This window comes from Micrasema longulum, unplaced genomic scaffold (genome assembly GCF_059751315.1).
Source record: "Micrasema longulum isolate JH-2025_06_02 unplaced genomic scaffold, ASM5975131v1 h1tg000323l, whole genome shotgun sequence".
NCBI classification, from domain to species: Eukaryota; Metazoa; Arthropoda; class Insecta; order Trichoptera; family Brachycentridae; genus Micrasema; species Micrasema longulum.
Window position 1 is genome coordinate 793,818 of NW_028277527.1, and position 19,928 is coordinate 813,745.

A 19,928-nucleotide genomic window follows, 5' to 3' on the forward strand; every position below is an offset into this window, starting at 1 on the left:
TATATATTTTTTTTATTGATTTGGAAGTTCAACAAGGATACATAAAATACATACAGTTTTTAAGTAAGCATTACTAACAATCTTTATACATATCCTCAATTATAAAACTCCACCATCTTTACCATTATTAACTGGATTTAATGTCCACTTTACACACTGTTCACAATTCATCATTCTGCCTGTATTGGAACATACGCATTTCTTTCATTTTTCCACTTCATGATTTTTATGAAGTCAAAGAGCTGAACCCATATTTTTTATACTACCTCTAAGCAAGCATCAAAACGTTTCGTTTTGTTTTAGATACATGCACAAGTTGCTGTCTGAACTGGAGAAGGTGTGGTGTGCCAGGAGTATCTCCAAGGAAGAGGAGCAGTGGCTGGCAGAGTCCTTCACCATATTCTTGGAGAGGTCTCTACTCCAGATCAAAAAGCACCGTGAACTGTTCCCCGCCCTGCATCCGCCATCACTTGTCAGGTAGAAACAAAAACATTAATTTAATTCCAGTACATTTTATGAAATATAAAATCAGGATTTTTGAGCAGAAACTGAAAACTTTTCGGATGGGAAAATAATCTTATTATGTAAAAGCTGATTTAAAAAATTAAAACATTGACCATCAGGCTCTATAAAAAATCCTAAATAATTTAAAACCACCTTGAAGAGAAAGTTGTGAGAATAAACATTGTCAAGAAGTCGCGAAGAACATTCAAATTCTACAGAATAAGACAATGAGAACTTAAAACAAATTGAATATGAAGAAATTACAACAGGGATGAAGAATACCTTAAAAAGGGAATATTGAAGTCTAGGTATTTACAGAGCTTATAACATATCATTGGATGGTTTAAGTGGCCAATTTACACAATGTGTAACATTCACCATTTGCCTATGCACAAACATCCATATTTCTTCAATTCTTCCATTTGTTGATTTTAGTGAAAGAGCTGAACCTCAAATGTTGTAAATACAATATTATAATACTTGTTTTAAGTCCTCGTTCTCTTATTCTGTAGAATTTGAATGTTTTCATTTCCCCTTCATTATATAAACAAAGTGTCGAAGAACAGCAATTTATAGGTGGGCACCTATTTTATTGTTTTATAGATAAAGATCTGGATCTTTAGTATTTCTTTTTCGTCCCATAAACGGTTTCTTTAGTTACGTATTGGGAATGTATTTTGAAATGTAATTTGCTAAAAAAGTACACTCCAAGTTACTTTATTTTATGCACTGAATTTAAAGCTTCGTCATCAATATTAATATTGCATATTTTGGGTATATTTTTCCCCCAATAATAATGTGTTTTTTTGTAATGAACGTAATTAAAGATAAGACATTTAAATTCGAAACGCATTTTATTCATCCGTTCAAATATTCCCGTATAAGCCTTTTCTAAATATATTTAGTTGTATTTATTATTGAGACCTAACGAGAATAAGTCGTAATTGATTTTTCAAAGAAGTTTCGTCTCTTTGACGACGCAACAACCCCCCGCCCCCCTTTCCCTAGTTTACCCAATTATTATCATCATTCGCAGAGAATACACAATTATTATTGATACGTGACAGATGCGTATAAATACACTTAGATACGTAATATATTATCCCTTTCAGATCCGAATGAATTTCTATGGATCCAAATAAATCTTAATTTGTATTAAGGTACCTACTAAAGGAATTATTTTAACATGTTTTATATTTTTTACACTTTAGAAATTATTTTACGTATTTTTAATGAACACTGGCTCTGATAAAATTAATAAACTAATATCATGAAATATGTATTATTAGTGAAGATTTTGACTAAAATCAATATAAAACAACGTACTCAATATAATTATACTGTACTACTAGCGGACCCGACAGACGTTGTCCTGCCGGAACGTTGGCTTGCCTGTTATTGGCTTGGAATAAGACTTTTAATTGATAAGAAGGTTCCTTTTTTATGATTGAATTCCAAAACTAAAAATTATTAATATTCAAATATTGAATTTAAGTAGGTAACTACTACCTTGTAATTTGTTTATGGTTGAGTTCCAAAACATAAAATAATTTATTTTCAAATATAGAATTCTTTTTGCAAATGTCAAACTCGGCTCTTCTCACCAACAGGGGTGCATTTTATTTATGAATGTGATTTTCAAAAATGGATTGAATGTCAGTTATTATTATTTTAGTGTTACCAAAAATCCAGTAAAAATAAATAAATGGGAAGAAATTGTAACGGATGTAAGGAAAGAATCTGATTGGTATCCATAAAAAGCGAATTTTGTTTGTAAACTTCAAAATCAAACTTTTTTTAAACACAACATATTTCCATTTTTTTTTGTAAATGCATTCTCGTCGAATCCATCCCTGGTAGGTCGATGAAGAAACGATTTATGCTTCTTACTTTTTTTTTCAGATTCGATTGAAATTTTTAATATCTACGAACACGCGCAGCGCAAAGATCTATATTTCGCTGAAAACCGCACATAAAACGGTAATGCCGTTTAAGAGGAGTTCAGTGACATCACACGTACAGAATAATTATATATATAAAGATATTTTCAATGATAAAAAATATTTGTTAAAATAACTTAATAAATATACGCCGTCGGGAAGATCCGACTAATAACGGATGTAGCTACAGCGAGAATAGTCTATTTTAGCTATTTTCACACTATTATGTCGTATGGCATTTTAGTGTGGAGTCGGGCTGCCGATATTTCCGTAGTTTTTGTTTTGCAAAAGAGAGGTATTTACAACTTAAATTTTTGCGATTCTTTAAAAAATATTTATAAAGAAAAAAAAAAAGACTGTTTATGATAATATTAAATATGTGCGTAAAAATATATCTCTCTTTCAAAAAAATAGCGTCAATAATACTTATAATACTAGAAATAAAGGCAAATTGGTAATCCCGAAATTTAAGCTAAGTAAGGTTAGCATTTCGTTTAAGGGGCACTGCGTACGCTTCTACAATAGAATACCCGACAATGTTCTAATTATGACGGACAACAAATTTTCATAAAAAGCGTACTTCAAAAAAGGCCTATTATGGACTTAATGAGTACATAGAAAATAGCAGTGTATGGAACTAATAGCACTATTTTATTTGTGTTCGTTTATTTGATTATTTTTGGAATGTGTAGTTATTTATTGAAAACTGACTATCTCTTTGTGTCGTTTTGTTTATTTATTTATATATTGACTTTCAATAAGCGTATAAATTATACCCATATTAAAGAAAAAATAAGGACTAAAAACTATGTTTAATACTTGTATAAATTTAAATATTTATTTATTTATATTTATTTATTTAATTTTACAATACGCCCAAGGGGCATTTACAAAAAATATACAGGTAAGTACAAACATAGTAAGTAAAAATTTAAAAGATAAACAACGCTTTTTTGTATACATGTAGAAACAATAAAAAGCATACTGCTATGCAAAATATAAAGTGAAACTTAACATAATGCTGCCATTGGCATGTTTTTATACTTGTTATACTTTTAAACTACTTTTAATTACTTATATTATATATGTTAATAAAATCAATATATTGCTGCTCTTACTATAATGTGTCATTAATTTTGAAGATGTTTTTTAAATTGACCTAAATTTAAATTTACTGTCTTATATTTCACTTAAAGATTCTTCTCATCGTTTCTTTGAATCCCTTAAAATAAATATGTGTTTATGTTTTTCCTTTTTTAAAAAAAAATGTTATTACTATTTTATTTTAGTTTTACATCTGAGTATGTTTTTCATTCTTTATTTCCATTCTTAATTCTTAATTACTCTTACAAGTTTTCTTCATTTTTAATATTATTTCCATTTGTAAATACTCACTACAAACTACAAACCTTAAAATATATTTTTTTTTCACTTAAATTTAAATTTTTAAACAACTCTCATTTATGTTTTCTTTTTCCTTCTCTTTTTTATACTTTCATAATTAACATTAGATTTAATTGCTTTTTAATATGGAAACTTCACTGGTCCATTAGAATTAAGTCCAATTGTGTAAAATATTAAACTTTGTAACTGTACTGTATGTTTCCTGAATAAAAGAAAATAAAAAATAAAAAAATAAAAAATAATAAAAAAGAAAAAAATATATGGATATAAGAAAAGTAATTGAATTAAAAAGAAAATTGTAAAAAACTTCTAAAGAATTTAAACAAAAAAATATATACATTTACATGGTATTAACAACTTATTGTTAAAAACAAATAATGAAAAATAGTTTACAGTAAGTATATATAAGATAATAACATAATATCTGGTACACAAAAATATTTGATACGTTAATTTCAGAAAAAGATAATAATAAATAATAATACACATCAAAAACAAAGAAAAAATTGTGTGAAAAATAATGTTTTATATCATGTGAAAGTGTCATTACGCACTCGTATGCGGTTTGAACTCTTGTGTGGCTGTGATGTCACACTAGTCTACATACCATAAAAGACTTGATATATTTCTCTTATATGTTTTAATGATAAAGTTGTACTTTTTGTGATCTTCAAATTGACATTTTCACACCGGATTAAGAAAGTAAAATTTGCATAACTATGCTGAATTTTATATTATTTATTGTTTCAGCATTTCCTTTGTGGAAAAACATTTTGAATTTATTTAAAATGAAGCGCTTTGTTATTTTTACCACATAAGAGTTTAATATATTATAACACAACTAGTTTCATATATTCTGAATTACCCATCATCAGGTGTAAATATATAGTTTATATACACGTAATCATTTAAACACATTATTAATTACTTGCACATAATTCAAAGGTTTCTCTCTTTACTAAAATAAGAGTTAGCCCATGATGTGATCGAGGTTGGAAGAGTTCTCTCAGATTAACGGGCAAAGTGGGATTATTTAAAATACATTGCGTTGAAACAAGGGTAGATGCTGTCAGGACCAAACAAGTGTTGTGGATTTCTGAGATGAAGACACCAAGGATGGTGGCAGGCAAAACTTTAGGAGATCCCGTTAAGAACACCAGAAAAAGATAGACATGTTAGGCTGAGGATATCGTAAGATAGAGTAGACAGCGAAGCGGAGACTGGTATAGTCATTTCCAAATAATGAGCACCACCAGACTTCTTTATATTGCACTACAGAATCAGCCCCACTGGACTCATTGTCTTGGAAGCGCTCCCAAAAAATTGAAGGACAGCTGGGAATCCACCTCACAGGAAGAGCAACCTTCTGGAGAACATACCACATAGATAGAAAGTATGGCAAAGACGAAGATGAAAAATAAGAAAACATATATAAATTACGTTTAGTATTTTTAAGCTGCTAAAGCTAGGGTTTCCTAGGACAGCGGTGCCCGTAGTTTAACGGCCGTAGTGAACGGTGATGCAGTGGACAGCCGTCGTAACGTCGACTAGAGAGTGGTTTCCAAGGTAAACGGTGATAAATGGTGTTGATAATACCGTTTTTCTAGGAAACCACACTCTAGTCACCGTTACGACGGCTGTCCACTGCATCACCGTTCACTACGGCCGTTAAACTACGGGCACCGCTGTCCTAGGAAACCCTAGCTTAAGCCATGTGGATTTTTATATCATTCAAACAAATGAAAAATATTTAAGTGCAGCTTTAACCGATGAGAATTCAAACGACGCGACGTAAAGGCGCTGAACGTCTTTCGCCTTAGTTAATTCTTTAAAAAAATACATTACTTGTCGCTAGACTTCTGATTTTTAAGTGTTATTTCCTTTCAGTACATTTTTTACTCTGTCTCTGGCGGGTTACTCGAAAAGGGGAAAATGGTCCTGGAACAGGATTTAAGTTGTAAAAAAATTAACGCTAAGCAAGAGAAGCTCGAGTACCCTCTTTTATCCTATATAATATAGGCTGAGACGGGATTATCCTGAGTAAAAGCGTTATATTTTAAACCCTGCAAATGAAAGGAAGAAGATTATGAAGACTTAATCGGTGGATTTATTTTCTGATTCCATGTAATACTTAAGTAAACGCGAAATTGAAATACACCGTACGCGGAACCTGATAATTTCAAAATTATAATTATTTTATTAATCAAAAGGCTAAGGGGAAAATCGCAAGAAAATTATCACCTTTTTTACCGCTCAATAAAATTAGGGAGATTTTTTACATTTTACATTTTTTTTGCACCACAACAGGCCAGGAGGCCTAATTACAGTGGTGAATTACATCACAGAGCACCCAGGCTTGAGAAAAATCACATTTTAATGTTTGTGTTCTCACCGGGAATCGAACCCAGACCCTTCCGAGCGTGAGTCAAGTGTCTTGACCACTACACCACGGAGGTCGCCGGAGATCGTAGACACTAGAAAATACCGGTAATAAAAAAAATATTATGCGTTTTACGTACCTACGAAAATTTATCCTATCAATGTTGTCACTAGTATCAAATTCACAGTTTTGCTTTAAATTGTTATAAATATTTAAATTTGTTTTTATTGATTGTTAATTAATTTACAGTTTTACTTACAATAATTCTGTGGCTTGGATCGAAAAAGGCCAATGTCAGATTTCATTTTTTTCTTGACAATATTTTTAAAAGGGTCGATGTTAATTTTAAAAAAAACATATATTTAACTATTTCATATACACATAGATAAAAGGTAATATTTTTTAATGATATTTGGTAATAAAGGCGTCAAACAGATCTTTATATCGCCACAAAATGCCTGAAAAAGCACTCTCCTCTAATATTGCAATTTACGATATTGGCTATTTTAGATCCGCATGTATTTGTAAACATGTATTTATTAACTTATTTACTCACTATTCTCGATGGAATTTCATTGTAAAAATATAATTACTTATATTTCAATACGAGTTACCAATTTAAAATACTTGGTATACTTCCACTAATTTATTTGACCAATTAGAGCTTTCACCATCTGAACCAGTCGGAAGATGCCCATTAGAGGGTGGAAAGTGGAAATGTACCAAGTATTTTTAATTTGTAATTTATGTTTAAATATAAGTTATTTTATCGTATATATAATTTTTTTTTTTGGTTTTTTGCTATTAATTTTACATTTACACAAGTATTTATTATTCTTTCTTACGAAAATTTCCACTCAATATGAGTTTTTTTAACTAAGGATCTAAAATGCACTCAACCCAATCAAAATGTGTATTTAAATTGAAATATATTTTTTTAAATATTCTTAGGACGCTTCAAAATTTTTCATCGTTTTCGATTAATGAAAGTCGTAGTTTTAATATTATTTATTACAATACTCTCACTAATATATTATATTATAAATAAAGTGAATATATGGTATTATGAATTCTATCGAATTTTCAACGTAGATTTTGAAATAATTTTGTGTTTTTTATCGAATCTAGGAAAATGTTTGGTTTGATTTTATTGACAATGCCACTGCATTTGTTTAATTTCAATACAACATTTTAATAAAAGCGGTAAGGTTGAATTTAAAAAATAATCATAAACCCGAATACAATAACAAAAATTTATATACATGTATAGATTATTTTATTATGGTGATCACAGTCGGTGTTTCGACCATTGCACCACGGGGACCTGAACTTTTAATGAGAAAACCATAGAAAGCTCATCAAGAGAAGATGAAGTTTTAATGGTGTTCCCGGGTCTTGTGATCCACATACTTCCAACGTCTTCGTAATGCTGTGTGTTTGATCAATTTATTTATCAATATCAAGCATTAAAAATAATGAATCCCCACAGGGGTAACCGTGCTGAGAAATTATGATTATAAAAGGTTTTAGCATCCAAAATTTTCCTATTTTCTAATAATTTTATTTACAGTCTGCGGTTTTTATCTCAGTCAAATTAAGTTTAAATTTGTTTATTTTAATAATGCGAAAAATTATATACATATATGTATATTTTTTATTTTATTATTTAAATCTTAAAATAGGGCACACATATCATACATATTGTTATGTGTGTTCTAATAATAACATTGCAAATATATTTAATTTATAAATTGTTTATCACATATGTCTTGACCATTATTTTAAATTTTGATATGTTTTTTTCTTCATAAATATTTTTTTCCATTTCGTAATACTTTTTAATTGCTTTAAATAAAATTGAATTTTGTGACTTTGCCTTTTTCCTAAATGGAAGTCTAATTTTGTTCTTTTCTCTAGTATTGTGATTGTGTTCATGCTGGTTCCGATCAATTTTTTTCCAAAATTCTGTTTTTTTATTAGAGTTTATAATACTTTATATATTATATTGAAAAATATATTAACTATCGAAAAGTTAAAATCATTTTACTTTGCATTAGCCCAATACATTATGGAATAATCGGACAAGGTGGTGCTTTTAAAACAAATATTTTACTCGTTGAAAAAATACAAAAAATAAAATTAAGTTTTATTTAAAAAAACGCATTGTTTTATCACCAATTGTTTAAGAAATTCAAAATTCAGAATATATAATCGTTATTTAAAAATAATTGTTTACTTCAAATCCATAAAGACAATATGCATAGTAGTGTTTCTACGTCACAAAACTTAAGTAGCTCTTAAAAGACTGTGGTAAACAATTCCTTTGCGCGCGGTGATGTAATATTGTGTTACCACAAGCAAAAGACGGAATATTCTAAAGTTCAAACATTTGAAAAAAAATACGCGGATACGCACTGTTTAATAATTCTTTTTCAATAATTAATAAAAAAATAAACTTATGGTATAGCTCTGTTATAGCAAAATATAATTAAAATCATAAATACACCGGTCATCTTACTTGCGTGCGCTCCCCATCACTATCAATAACCGACTGAATCTGTTTCACACAAACGCTGAACGCAGAATACTGTCTCTGTCTCCTTTGTTATGAGTTATATATTTGTGCTCGCTATTATATAGATTTATTGCTGTATTGGCGTCACATTCATTCTTCGCGTAGTAAGGATAAATATTTTTTGTATTAAAATCCATTATGTTTATACAAATTTTTCTTTTCAAATTCGATGTAAAAATGCCCATTCGATGATTACAAAAAATACGATTTTATCATTTAAATAAATAAGGGAGATATATCAAGTCTTGTATCGTGTATAGACTATAGTGACATCACAGCCACACAAGAGGTACGTCACCTAGAACCATTGATAACATTTTAATTCTAAAATTATAAACAACAACAGGACAACATCATTATATATACAGAAATAATATTTTTCTTTAGTGCCATGAACAAAGGAAATAAAAAATGCAGTCAGGAATACAACATATTTAAGAAAAAAATAAAAAGTAATATTTATAATTATTTTTTGTGTAGCACTGATTAAAAACATCGTTTCTTTGTTTTTTTTTGTAATTTGTATTATATACTGAAAATATTTACTTATCAAATATAAAATAAGCGCATTACTGTAAGACGTCACTCCCCTTTATGTACTAAATAATTCTTTTTTTTTTTCGTAATGGAAAACGGTAATACAGATTAATGTTTGTATAAAATTTTTAATAAAAATTATATTAAGTTGTTATATTTTATTTTAGTTTTTAATATTCTTAAAAAATATTTTTTTATTTATTCACAGTGAATACCTACTTTATATATTCTTTATAATTTCCAATTTTGGGGTCCCAACTCCATGGAACTAAAGTCCTGCGTTGAGTAGGAACGAATTGAATCGACGTTATAACTTTATGTGTATATAATAGGATAAATAAATAAAAATGCTATCAATTTCGGCCTCGTGGTGTGTTTGTCAGCGCGTTTGTATACCATGCGAGAGATCTCGGGTTCGATTCCCGACATGGCTGATATGAAATATTATATTATAAAAGGGTGTTCACATACCATAATATTTTATAATCCCTGGACTGGTACCTGAAGCGCAACTGATCATCTTACCTACATGTAACCAAAATTATCAAGATACGCTGCGATTGATGTACTAATGAAGTTCCTTATGCAACATCAGGTGTGGAAAGGGAATGATGATGATCAGTTTACATTATTTGAAAACGACTAAATTATATACTTGATTTTTTTTTTTTTGCTCACCCTTTTCTGGGTACCGTGCTTTTCTTGTTAACAACTCACTACTTCTGTCATTAATACCTCCAAAATATATACTTGAATGTCAACGCGAAGAAAGCATTCCTGGAATCCATTCAAAAATAAATCTGGAATATCAAATTTACATTAGAATTAATTCTGAAAATTTTCCTCGCCGTGTTACGAAAACGAAACAAATTCAATTAAATTATCTACCTACATGATATTATGAACTAGTGATGCGCGGAACATACATAATAATAAAATCAAATTACTTTAAACCAATGTAATGACTGTGGCCCGTAATAAAATTTACCCAAATATTTAAATTTTTGGTGGCCATTTTTAACGAGTTGTAAATAACTCACTATTAGAAAATGGAAATCAAGTTTGAGTAGAGTGGGGTTCGAACCTCGGACCTCTGCTCCGTAAGTCCGCGACACTAGCCACGGGACCACAACCCGATTCAGATGTAATTTATTTATTTATTTAATTATTTGCACGCCCTACGGGCTTTTACATATATTAGAAATTACATTCAAGTGCAGCAGAAGTATGTAAATTTAGTTAAAATTAAAGATAACATAAGAAAAACTAAAAGATACAATAATAAGTAAAAATAAGAAAATCTACCAACATAGGTACATAGAAAAATATTTAATAAATTTACATATTAAAACATATACACATACATATACATACATAGAGGTTTATACATTATTAGTAATGATAAAGTTATGATCAGGGAATGAATGTACTAATGTCAGGAGCAACTCTGACGCGAAAGAGTTTGTGTACCTTGGAAGCAGAATCACCTGGGATGGTAGAGCAAGGCTTGCGTTCAACAAAAAATCAAGTATTTTCAAGTCATTTAATATAAACCGTCAACTCCGCAAGCAACTTTCCAAGACATATGTATGGAGCATATTGATGTACGGCTGTGAGACATGGTGCTTTACCGAAAGAGATAAAAAAAAGTTCAGAGACCTTTGAGATGTGGTGCTATAGAAAAATATTATAATTTCCTGGACAGACCACATCACTTTAGACTAGGTTCTCAGCAGAATCGAAGAAGGGAGGCACCTAATCAAAACCATCTCAGAGAGGCGAGCCCAACGGATCGCCCACATTATGCGCCATGAGGGTCTCCTGCTTGACATAATAGAGAGAATGGCTGAAAAGACAAATTACAGAGGGCGCCCCCGACGGGAGAATTTGAACTGCGCCTCACATACCAAGCTGAAGAGGTCTGCAGAGAATAGAAACCAGTGGAAGACGAAATGCAGGACTTTGCTGCAAACAAATTACCAGGATTGAGACTGCGAAGAAGAAGAAACCATTTTTGTGGACGATCGATGAATCTTTTTCAAGACTGTTTGATATTCATCATCATCATTCCCCTTTTCGCACCAATGATAAAGCTTGCTCACCGCATACCGCACACCGCATCTGAGAACACATAAAAGTGTAGTCTCATACAACGTGTAAGTCTCCGTGGCGGTGCCCACATACACCGAAAAGTTTCTCATTGCCGAACGAGAAAAGCTGCCCAAAGGAGCTCTCTGTTACCTGGTAGCAAAAAGGTAATCCAGAAACACATAATATGCACTTCATTAGATTTAGAAAGAAGTGAATTTTTCACTGACTGGGATTAAATTAATTGTACATGATCAATTCGCCGAAATGATTAGAAAACTTTTTAAAAGCTTTGAAATATTTTTTGGTACCTACAAGATCTGTAAATCCGACAGGACCTATAACAGGGCCACAGATATGTCATCATAGAAAGAAGGAAAGAGACAAGACCACAGGATGTGTTGAGAAGATTGATTGGGATATCCGCAGCAGCATGAAGGGCATCAACAATATTAAAAACAAATAATTTGCCATCAAATTTACCATTATCTGATAAAAATTGCGTAGTTCAGTGATCAGGGATTATCCAAAAAGATTTTAAACGCTGACAGATTAAAATTTAAAAAAAAGAAAGCTAACCCTCCCTGAAGGGTAGATATAAAGGGCGCCGTATTTGTCAACCTAGAGCGCTCGCCGTTAGCGTTGATGGCCTGGCCAACGTCGTTTTAAAAAAATATGAACCGATGACGCCGCCAGCCCAAAATCCACACCAAACAGTGACCTTTTCTGGATGTATTATAAGTTTTGGTATGGGTACTTTTATGTAGGCACCTAGTTGGTGGCCTAATTTTGTGATGTACAAAGTTATGTGGGTGCACAGAATGAGAGCAAGTAAAACAGGGTACTTACGTTTTACACAAAGATTTATTCACGAAACTAAACTACTGAAGCTAACACATTGAAAGAAGGATTCTAATAACTATATTAGGCAAAATAAAATGAAGTTGGTAAATCTAAATTGGCGGTAATTTTGTGCCTCGAAGACGCGTGCGGTGAGGTCGGAATCCGGTAGTATTCTCGAAGCCGGTTTGGCCCGTTCGTACGCTCTACGTCGGCGTTCGGCAATGTTCGGCTCGTGCCGTCGTTGTCGACCCGCCACACAGCCCCCTTCCCAGTTTTGAAATCTGTTTTTCAAAACTGACGCTGTATCACCCTCCTGCCGCTACGCGTTGTGTATGCCGGTTGTTCTGTTGGTGTTTCCGTTTCTGCTGGACTGGCTCGTTCTTCCGCTGTCTGGAACGCCGGCTTGCACCTGTCCAGCGAAACCTTTTTATGTTCGCCATCCACGTCCAGTGTTACCGTCTTTTCCGCCCTGGTGATGACCTTGTAGGGCCCCTTGTAGTTCGGCATCAGGGGTTTGTACACTCTGTCGTCCCTCAGAAACAAGTGTGTGGCTCTCTTTAGTTCCGGGTGGATGAAAACGTTACCTTTATTGTGGTGCTCGACTGGCCTTGGTTTGACGTTTTGCATGAAATTTACCAGTTGCCTAGTGTAGGAGTCCGGGTCAATGTAGTCGTTCGTCTGCTCCAGGATGTCTGCTGGTAACTTTAGTTTGCACCCATACAGCATCTCTGCTACTGAGTGCTCTGCATTCGTGCGCAGTGTGGCCCTCAGTCCGAGTAGTATGGTGCTGATCGATTTTGTCCACGGAACAGGGTGGTGAGCTTTAATGGCCGTCTTCAGCGTTCTATGAAATCGCTCGATCATGCCATTACTTTGTGGATGGTAAGGCGTCGTGTTGGAGTGTGCTATGCCTGATCTGGAACAAAACAAGTTAAAGTCCGTAGACATGAATTGCCTACCCTGATCAGTTATAATTTTCTCCGGTACGCCGTATCTCGCAATCCAGTTGTCCCAGATGGCTCTGATGATTGTGTGGGTCTGGATATCTGCGATAGGGATTACTTCCGCCCATCGAGTGTATCGGTCGATACATGTGAGGCAGTACCTCAGTCCCTCTGATGGTGGAAAAGGTCCGATGAGGTCGACATGGACCACGCCGAATTTCTGTCTCGGCATGTCGATCTTGATGATCGGTGTCCTCGTGTGTTTGTTGACTTTGCTCTTCTGACAGGGTATGCAGGCCTTCGTCCAAGCTGCGCAGTCTGCTTTCATATTTTTCCAGACGCCTCTTTGACTGATGGTCTTGGTCGTGGCGTCGGCTCCTGCATGGTTGAGGTTATGCACTTGGTTGAAGAAAGATCTCTGTAGCGTTTTTGGGATGTACGGTCGCATGTTGCCTTTGTTGAGATCGAAGACGATTTCTTGTCCCTGCATGTTGGTTTTGATCAGGTTCAGAGCAGTGTTCTTGTCGTCCAAGAGTGCGAGTAGTTCGTTGTCCTGCCTTTGTTCTTTATGGATCTTTTCGAACGATATGTTTGCCTCTTGTTCGATCATGTCGATTCTTGATAAGGTATCGGCGACGACGTTGTCTTCTCCTTTTATGTATTTGATGTCCGCGCTGAACTGTGAGATGTAGTCTAGGTATCTGAGTTGTCTGGGGCTTTCTTTGTCGTGACTTTTCCTTCTAAACACGAATTGTAGTGGTTTATGGTCCGTGTATATACAGAATTCTCTGCCCTCCAGATAATGTTGAAAGTACCTTACAGTCTCAAAAATGGCTAGTAGTTCCCTGTCGTACGTACTATATGAACACTGAGCCTTGTTCAACTTTTTTGAGAAGAAACTTATCGGTTTGTAGTTGATGCCGTCTGTGGTTTGTTGTAGCACGCCTCCGATTGCGTAATCTGAGGCGTCTGTCCACACTGACATCTTGCTGCTTTCCTCTGGGTAGCTAAGCTTAGTGGCGTTGATCAGCGAGTTCTTGACCTCTTCGAAATCGTGTGTAGTGACTTCGTTCCACTCTACTTTTCTGTTGTCATTCTTTTTTGCTCCCTTGAGGTAATCGTGTAGTCGTATCAATTTGTGTGCTGCTCGTGGTATGAATCTTCGGTAGAAGTTTCCCATGGCCAAGAATCTTCTCAACTGCTTAATGGTTTCTGGCTTGTTGAGGTTCGTGATGGCTTCCACTTTTGTTGGCGAGGGTCCGATGCCTTCAGCCGAAATTTCATAACCAAGAAATAACAGTGTTTTCTTGGCAAACTCGCATTTAGATGGGTTTACCACCATTCCATGATCTTGAAGTCGCTGGAACAAAGCTTTTAAGTGTTCCACATGTGTTTCTTCGTCTGGTGAAGCGATCAATATATCGTCGATATATGCGTGTACTCCTTCTAGACCTCTTGTGACTTCGTTGATGTGCCGTTGGAATGTTTGTGCAGCGCATGATAGTCCGAATGGCATTCTTACAAATTCAAATAACCCGAATGGTGTGGTTATAGCTGTCTTTTTAATGTCAGTTTCATTAATTGGAATTTGGTGATATGCTCGTTGTAAGTCAATTTTGGAAAAAATTTTACAGTTAAATAAGTCATTGCATATATCGTGGATATGTGGCAAGGAATAACGATCAGGTACCGTCTGTGCGTTTAAGCTACGGTAATCGCCACAAGGGCGATAAGTACCATCGCTCTTCTTCACCATATGCAATGGAGAGGCCCACTCACTCTTGGAGGGTCTACAAATACCTTGAGCCACCATGTGATCGAACTCTTGCTTCGCCTGCCTCAGTAGTTCTGGGGACAGCCGACGAGTCTTACACATAACGGGTTTGCCACGGGTATCTATATGGTGGATTGTGTTGTGTTTATCCAGCCCTGCGTATGGTTTATTGATATCTACTAGTTGTGGATACTTCAATATGAGTGAGTGGTAAATGTTGGTTTTGTCTGTTAATGATATGGAACATGTTATGTTGTTGTTTGTGGAGATGTCAAATGCTCTGACTATCTTGCCGTTTGTATTGTCTACTAACCGTTTGTTCCTAACATCTACTAACAGGTGGAAGTTGTGGAGAAAATCTGCTCCTATAATAGGGCGTGTCGTATCCGCTATTATAAACTTCCATGTAAACATTTGTTTACATCCCAGATTCAGTGTTACCGTGGTAACTCCGAAATTCTGGATCGTAGTCCCGTTCGCTGCATAGAGAATTAGCTTAGACTTTTCTCCATGGCGTTTGTGTAAAGATCTAGGAATTAATGATATTTCCGATCCGGAGTCAACGAGGTATGACACACCGGTATCACGATCTTTAACAAAGAGACGTGTTGTGTTGGTTGAATCAGCCGCCTCCGCTATGATTCGACCATCTAGTTTTTTGAAGCTAGATGCGGTTTAAATTCACATGGTGTGACGCATTTCTTAGCTTGATCGCCAAATTTTGTGTGGAAGTAACAAAGAATAGTTTTCTTGTTATTTCCGTTGGCCCTATAGCTTGTTTTGTTGAAATTGTTGTTGTATTTGTTGTTATTGAAATTGTTACTGCTGTTACTTGTTGTGTGTTTGAATCTATTGTTATTGTTGTTGTGACTATGCTGTTTGTTGATTGTGTGAAATAAACTCTCTACCTTATGGGTTAGAGCTTGTACGGACTGTTCTAAACTACAAATGTTATTTTTATTGTTGGTACCTACTACCGCTACATTATCCTGTGTGTACACCTGTATTAGGCGATCTGCTATCGTCGCTTGCCTATCCCAGTCATCTTCGCTTATGGCTAAATGCGCTTGGATCGTCTTGGGCAGTTGTTGTATCCACAAGTATTGCAACGTCGTTTCGTCTATTTGTAAACCTATTGCTAGCGTCCGCATCTCTCTAAGTAGGCTGGATGGGTTTCGATCCCCAAGCTGTAAGGAAGAAAACAGTTTTTCTCTCCTTCTGTCCTGTGGACAGCCCATGCGTTGGATTATAGCTTCCTTCAGCCTCGTATATTTTGCTCGGTTCGGTTCCATGAGTAAAATATCTGAAACTTGTTCTATGTGCGCTTGTTCAAGTTTTGACACTAAGTGACTATAACGTGCGTCTTCTGAAACTATGTTTGCCAACTCGAATTGTGCTTCTATCTGTTTAAACCAAAGTTCGATGTTGTTCACCCATAGCTGTGGTAGTTTAACGCTAATCCTATCCGTGTGGAACATGTTGTTTGCTGTGTTGATATTTGTCAAGTCAGTGTTGTCCTTGTTAGCCATTGTTTACAGTTTAAAAATATTCGTTTTTAAAAAAAAAAAATTCAGAAAAATGTATGTAATAATGATTACAGTATAAGTTAAAATATTGAAATAAAAGTATTCAATAATGAGTGTAGTTGTATTAAAAAGTTAAGTTTAAATTATTAGATTTAAATTTAAATTTAAATTTAAATTTCAAACAAAAATATTTATTTTTTTAAATGTCAGAGTCACTATTTGTTATGTATGTACTGTGCAAGTTATAGAAAAGAAAATTAAAAACAGAAAATTTAAATAATTATTTTACCATACGGCGGAACACATTTTCCAACTATTAGGTATTTGTATTCTCCAAGCCTGAGTGGTCCCCTCAATATTAATATTCCTTTTGATTGTCCGTTGTACAATATATCAAGTTTAAAAATGTTTATGGTAAAACTTCAAATCTGTAACACATAATAACATGCATAGCCTAGGTTAAAAATATAAACATATATAGTACAGTCACACGATATAATGTATATAGAAAAAAAGTATGGATACTAATGTCCACGTACTACGTTAAACATTCGTCGGCTTAGCCGCCCGAATATCTGTTTGTTTGATAGTTTCAAGTTGTTTACAAAAATAAAATTTTACAAATTGCAAGTATTGTGAACGACTGCGCCAGCTGAAAAATATTTCCGATAGATTTCGCTGGTAAAAAAAAACTTACTCCCGCAGTGCGTTCACAAGGAGAAAACTTTCGGATGCCTACGTCACGCTTGTCTCGCCATATAATATTTGTCAAAAATAATTATGTTCCGGTACCCTGTAAGTACCTCTACTCAATCTGGCACCCTATGTAAATGTTCGTGTGAATTGTTTGTGTGTTCGCCTCAAGAAAAATAAAAAAAAATAAAATTTATATGTGTTGTAGGAATGTATTACTCGGCGTGCGATTTTTGGTGAGCGAGTCGCTCGAACGTATTATATTATGTTTGTTTATAATAATTTTAGTTAAATTATGAATCACCTGTTTGAATTAATCCCGGCCGAGTAATATTGTTAAGAAATTAATCACAGTTTAATCAATTCACTAGTTACATTAATTACCTTTACATTAGTTACATTTACATTGAAGATTGTTACCGACAGAAAAATTCACTCGATTCGCTCGGTCTTTGAAAAATCTAATTCTATTATATATTATAATTATTATAATATAATTCTATTATACTAAATTAATTAACCTTACAATAAGTTAACCTTGAAATAGATTAACCTTGATTAATTACAAATAAATTAAAAGTGCAATCAAATTAAAAATGAAATTTTAAATTTTTCATGTACCGACCGAAAAAAAGTAATTGTTGTACAATTTTGTCAAGCGAAGATATTTCTGTCTGAAATTTTGCGCAATTTTTATGGAATTTGAATGGGGTCACCGTGATTGATTGTTTAATGTTGTGTTTTCGTGTTCAAACGTCGGGGTATACCACTTTGGTATGGGTACTTTTATGTAGGCACCTAGTTGGTGGCCTAATTTTGTGATGTACAAAGTTATGTGGGTGCACAGAATGAGAGCAAGTAAAACAGGGTACTTACGTTTTACACAAAGATTTATTCACGAAACTAAACTACTGAAGCTAACACATTGAAAGAAGGATTCTAATAACTATATTAGGCAAAATAAAATGAAGTTGGTAAATCTAAATTGGCGGTAATTTTGTGCCTCGAAGACGCGTGCGGTGAGGTCGGAATCCGGTAGTATTCTCGAAGCCGGTTTGGCCCGTTCGTACGCTCTACGTCGGCGTTCGGCAATGTTCGGCTCGTGCCGTCGTTGTCGACCCGCCACAAAGTTCTTGGATCTCATGTAGATTGGTATTGTCTCAAATTCGACAATTTTGTTTGTTGACGCACCCATTCAACCAGAAATGCGCCTCATCGCTGTAGATGATTTTTCGATGAAAATTATGGTCAGTTTCGAAATGCTCCAGAGCCTATTCAGCGAACACACGTCGTTGTTTATGGTCGTTTATCTTCAGTTCTTGGCTTATTTGAATACTGTACGGGTGCAGGCTCAAGTCACGACGCAAAATTCGCCAAGTTGTGGTCTGCGAAAGACCGAGTTCTTGGGATCGACACGAAATCGACTGCCTCGGATTCTCCAGCGCACTCTTACGGACAGCGGTAATATTTTTGGCAGATCTTGCGTCTCGTTTACGCACAGGTGTTGATTGATTGATTACTGAACCAGTGGACTCAAATTTATCTACCAAACTGCGAATAGGCCTCTCAGTAGGACGCCTATGGCGACCGTAAAATGGACGAAGCGCGCGGAACGTTGCCCGAATAGAACACCCATTTTGATAAAACAATTGTATCATTTGCACGTGTTGTTGAACGCTATATCTATCCATGGTAATTTGGCAAAACAAACTGAATAAATGACAGCCAATTTTATTGATGTCGCTTTAACAAAATGGCCGCTTTCAACTGTCAAAGTTCGAAAGTCCCTATTGGAAGACCCTATACATTAGAAATATTTTTAAAGTTTTCTTTTACCGTCACAGTAAAAATATATTCGTTGTATTTCATCAGATCAGGTTTTAAATAAAACGAGTTATTCAATTACAAATATTTGGTAAGTCACATCGCTAACATGATCCGACGAATACTTTAGTGCTTTATATAATTTCAATATAAATTTATCGCAATTTGCGTTAAATTGTAAAACAACTAAAACTCAATTACATTGTAAAATTATTTCTATGTTATCTGAAAATACTATTAAATATTCGAAATTCAAATACGCAGTATCAATATTATTGAATTTTGAGATTATAATATTATATTCGGTTGGTAATAAATATTCCTCTAAAATTCCATTTGGCCGTAATATTATAAATTTAATCAGTACATTCAATAGAGCTAAGAGTACAAGACGAGTTACGAATTTAATCCAAAATCTCATTCACAAAATATTGATCAAAATATTCCGATTTGTACATAGGTATAGTCGGGGTCTACGTTCAAGGCGCACGGGAGAAATGCAGTAGTGCGTTAAGACACAGTCAGCTTAAAATTTGCTGGTCAGCGCGTTTGTGCACCATGCAAAAAGTCTCGGGTTCGATTAAGCAAATACAAAATCTTGTAGAGCAGATAATTTTCTTTCGAATGACATTTTACTTTATTAACGTGGGTGAGATTCATCTGGTTCAATTATTTCATGTATTAGGCAACAAAGGGATCTACATTTGGACAAATTTAAAATACTAATTTAAAAAATAAAAATGTAGAAATATCAGCGTTTTTATAATTTACCCAAATATTTTAATGTTAGTGGCCACTTTTAACGAGTTTTAAATAAGTCACTATTAGAAAATGGAAATTAAATTGGAGTAGAGCAGGGTTCGAACCTCGGGCCTCTGATTCGTGAGTCCGCAACA

The 19,928-nt window shown here is 34.1% G+C and overlaps 1 protein-coding gene across 1 annotated transcript in view; it reads left to right on the top strand.

The window, feature by feature from the left end:
- Positions 1 to 19,928, top strand: part of unc-13-4A (BAI1 associated protein 3) — a 197,699-nt gene that overhangs the window by 151,166 nt on the left and 26,605 nt on the right. The window contains exon 9 of the mRNA XM_088225028.1: positions 304 to 477. Within this exon, the coding sequence (XP_088081154.1) occupies positions 304 to 477 (174 nt within the window). The remainder of the gene's footprint in view (positions 1 to 303; positions 478 to 19,928) is intronic.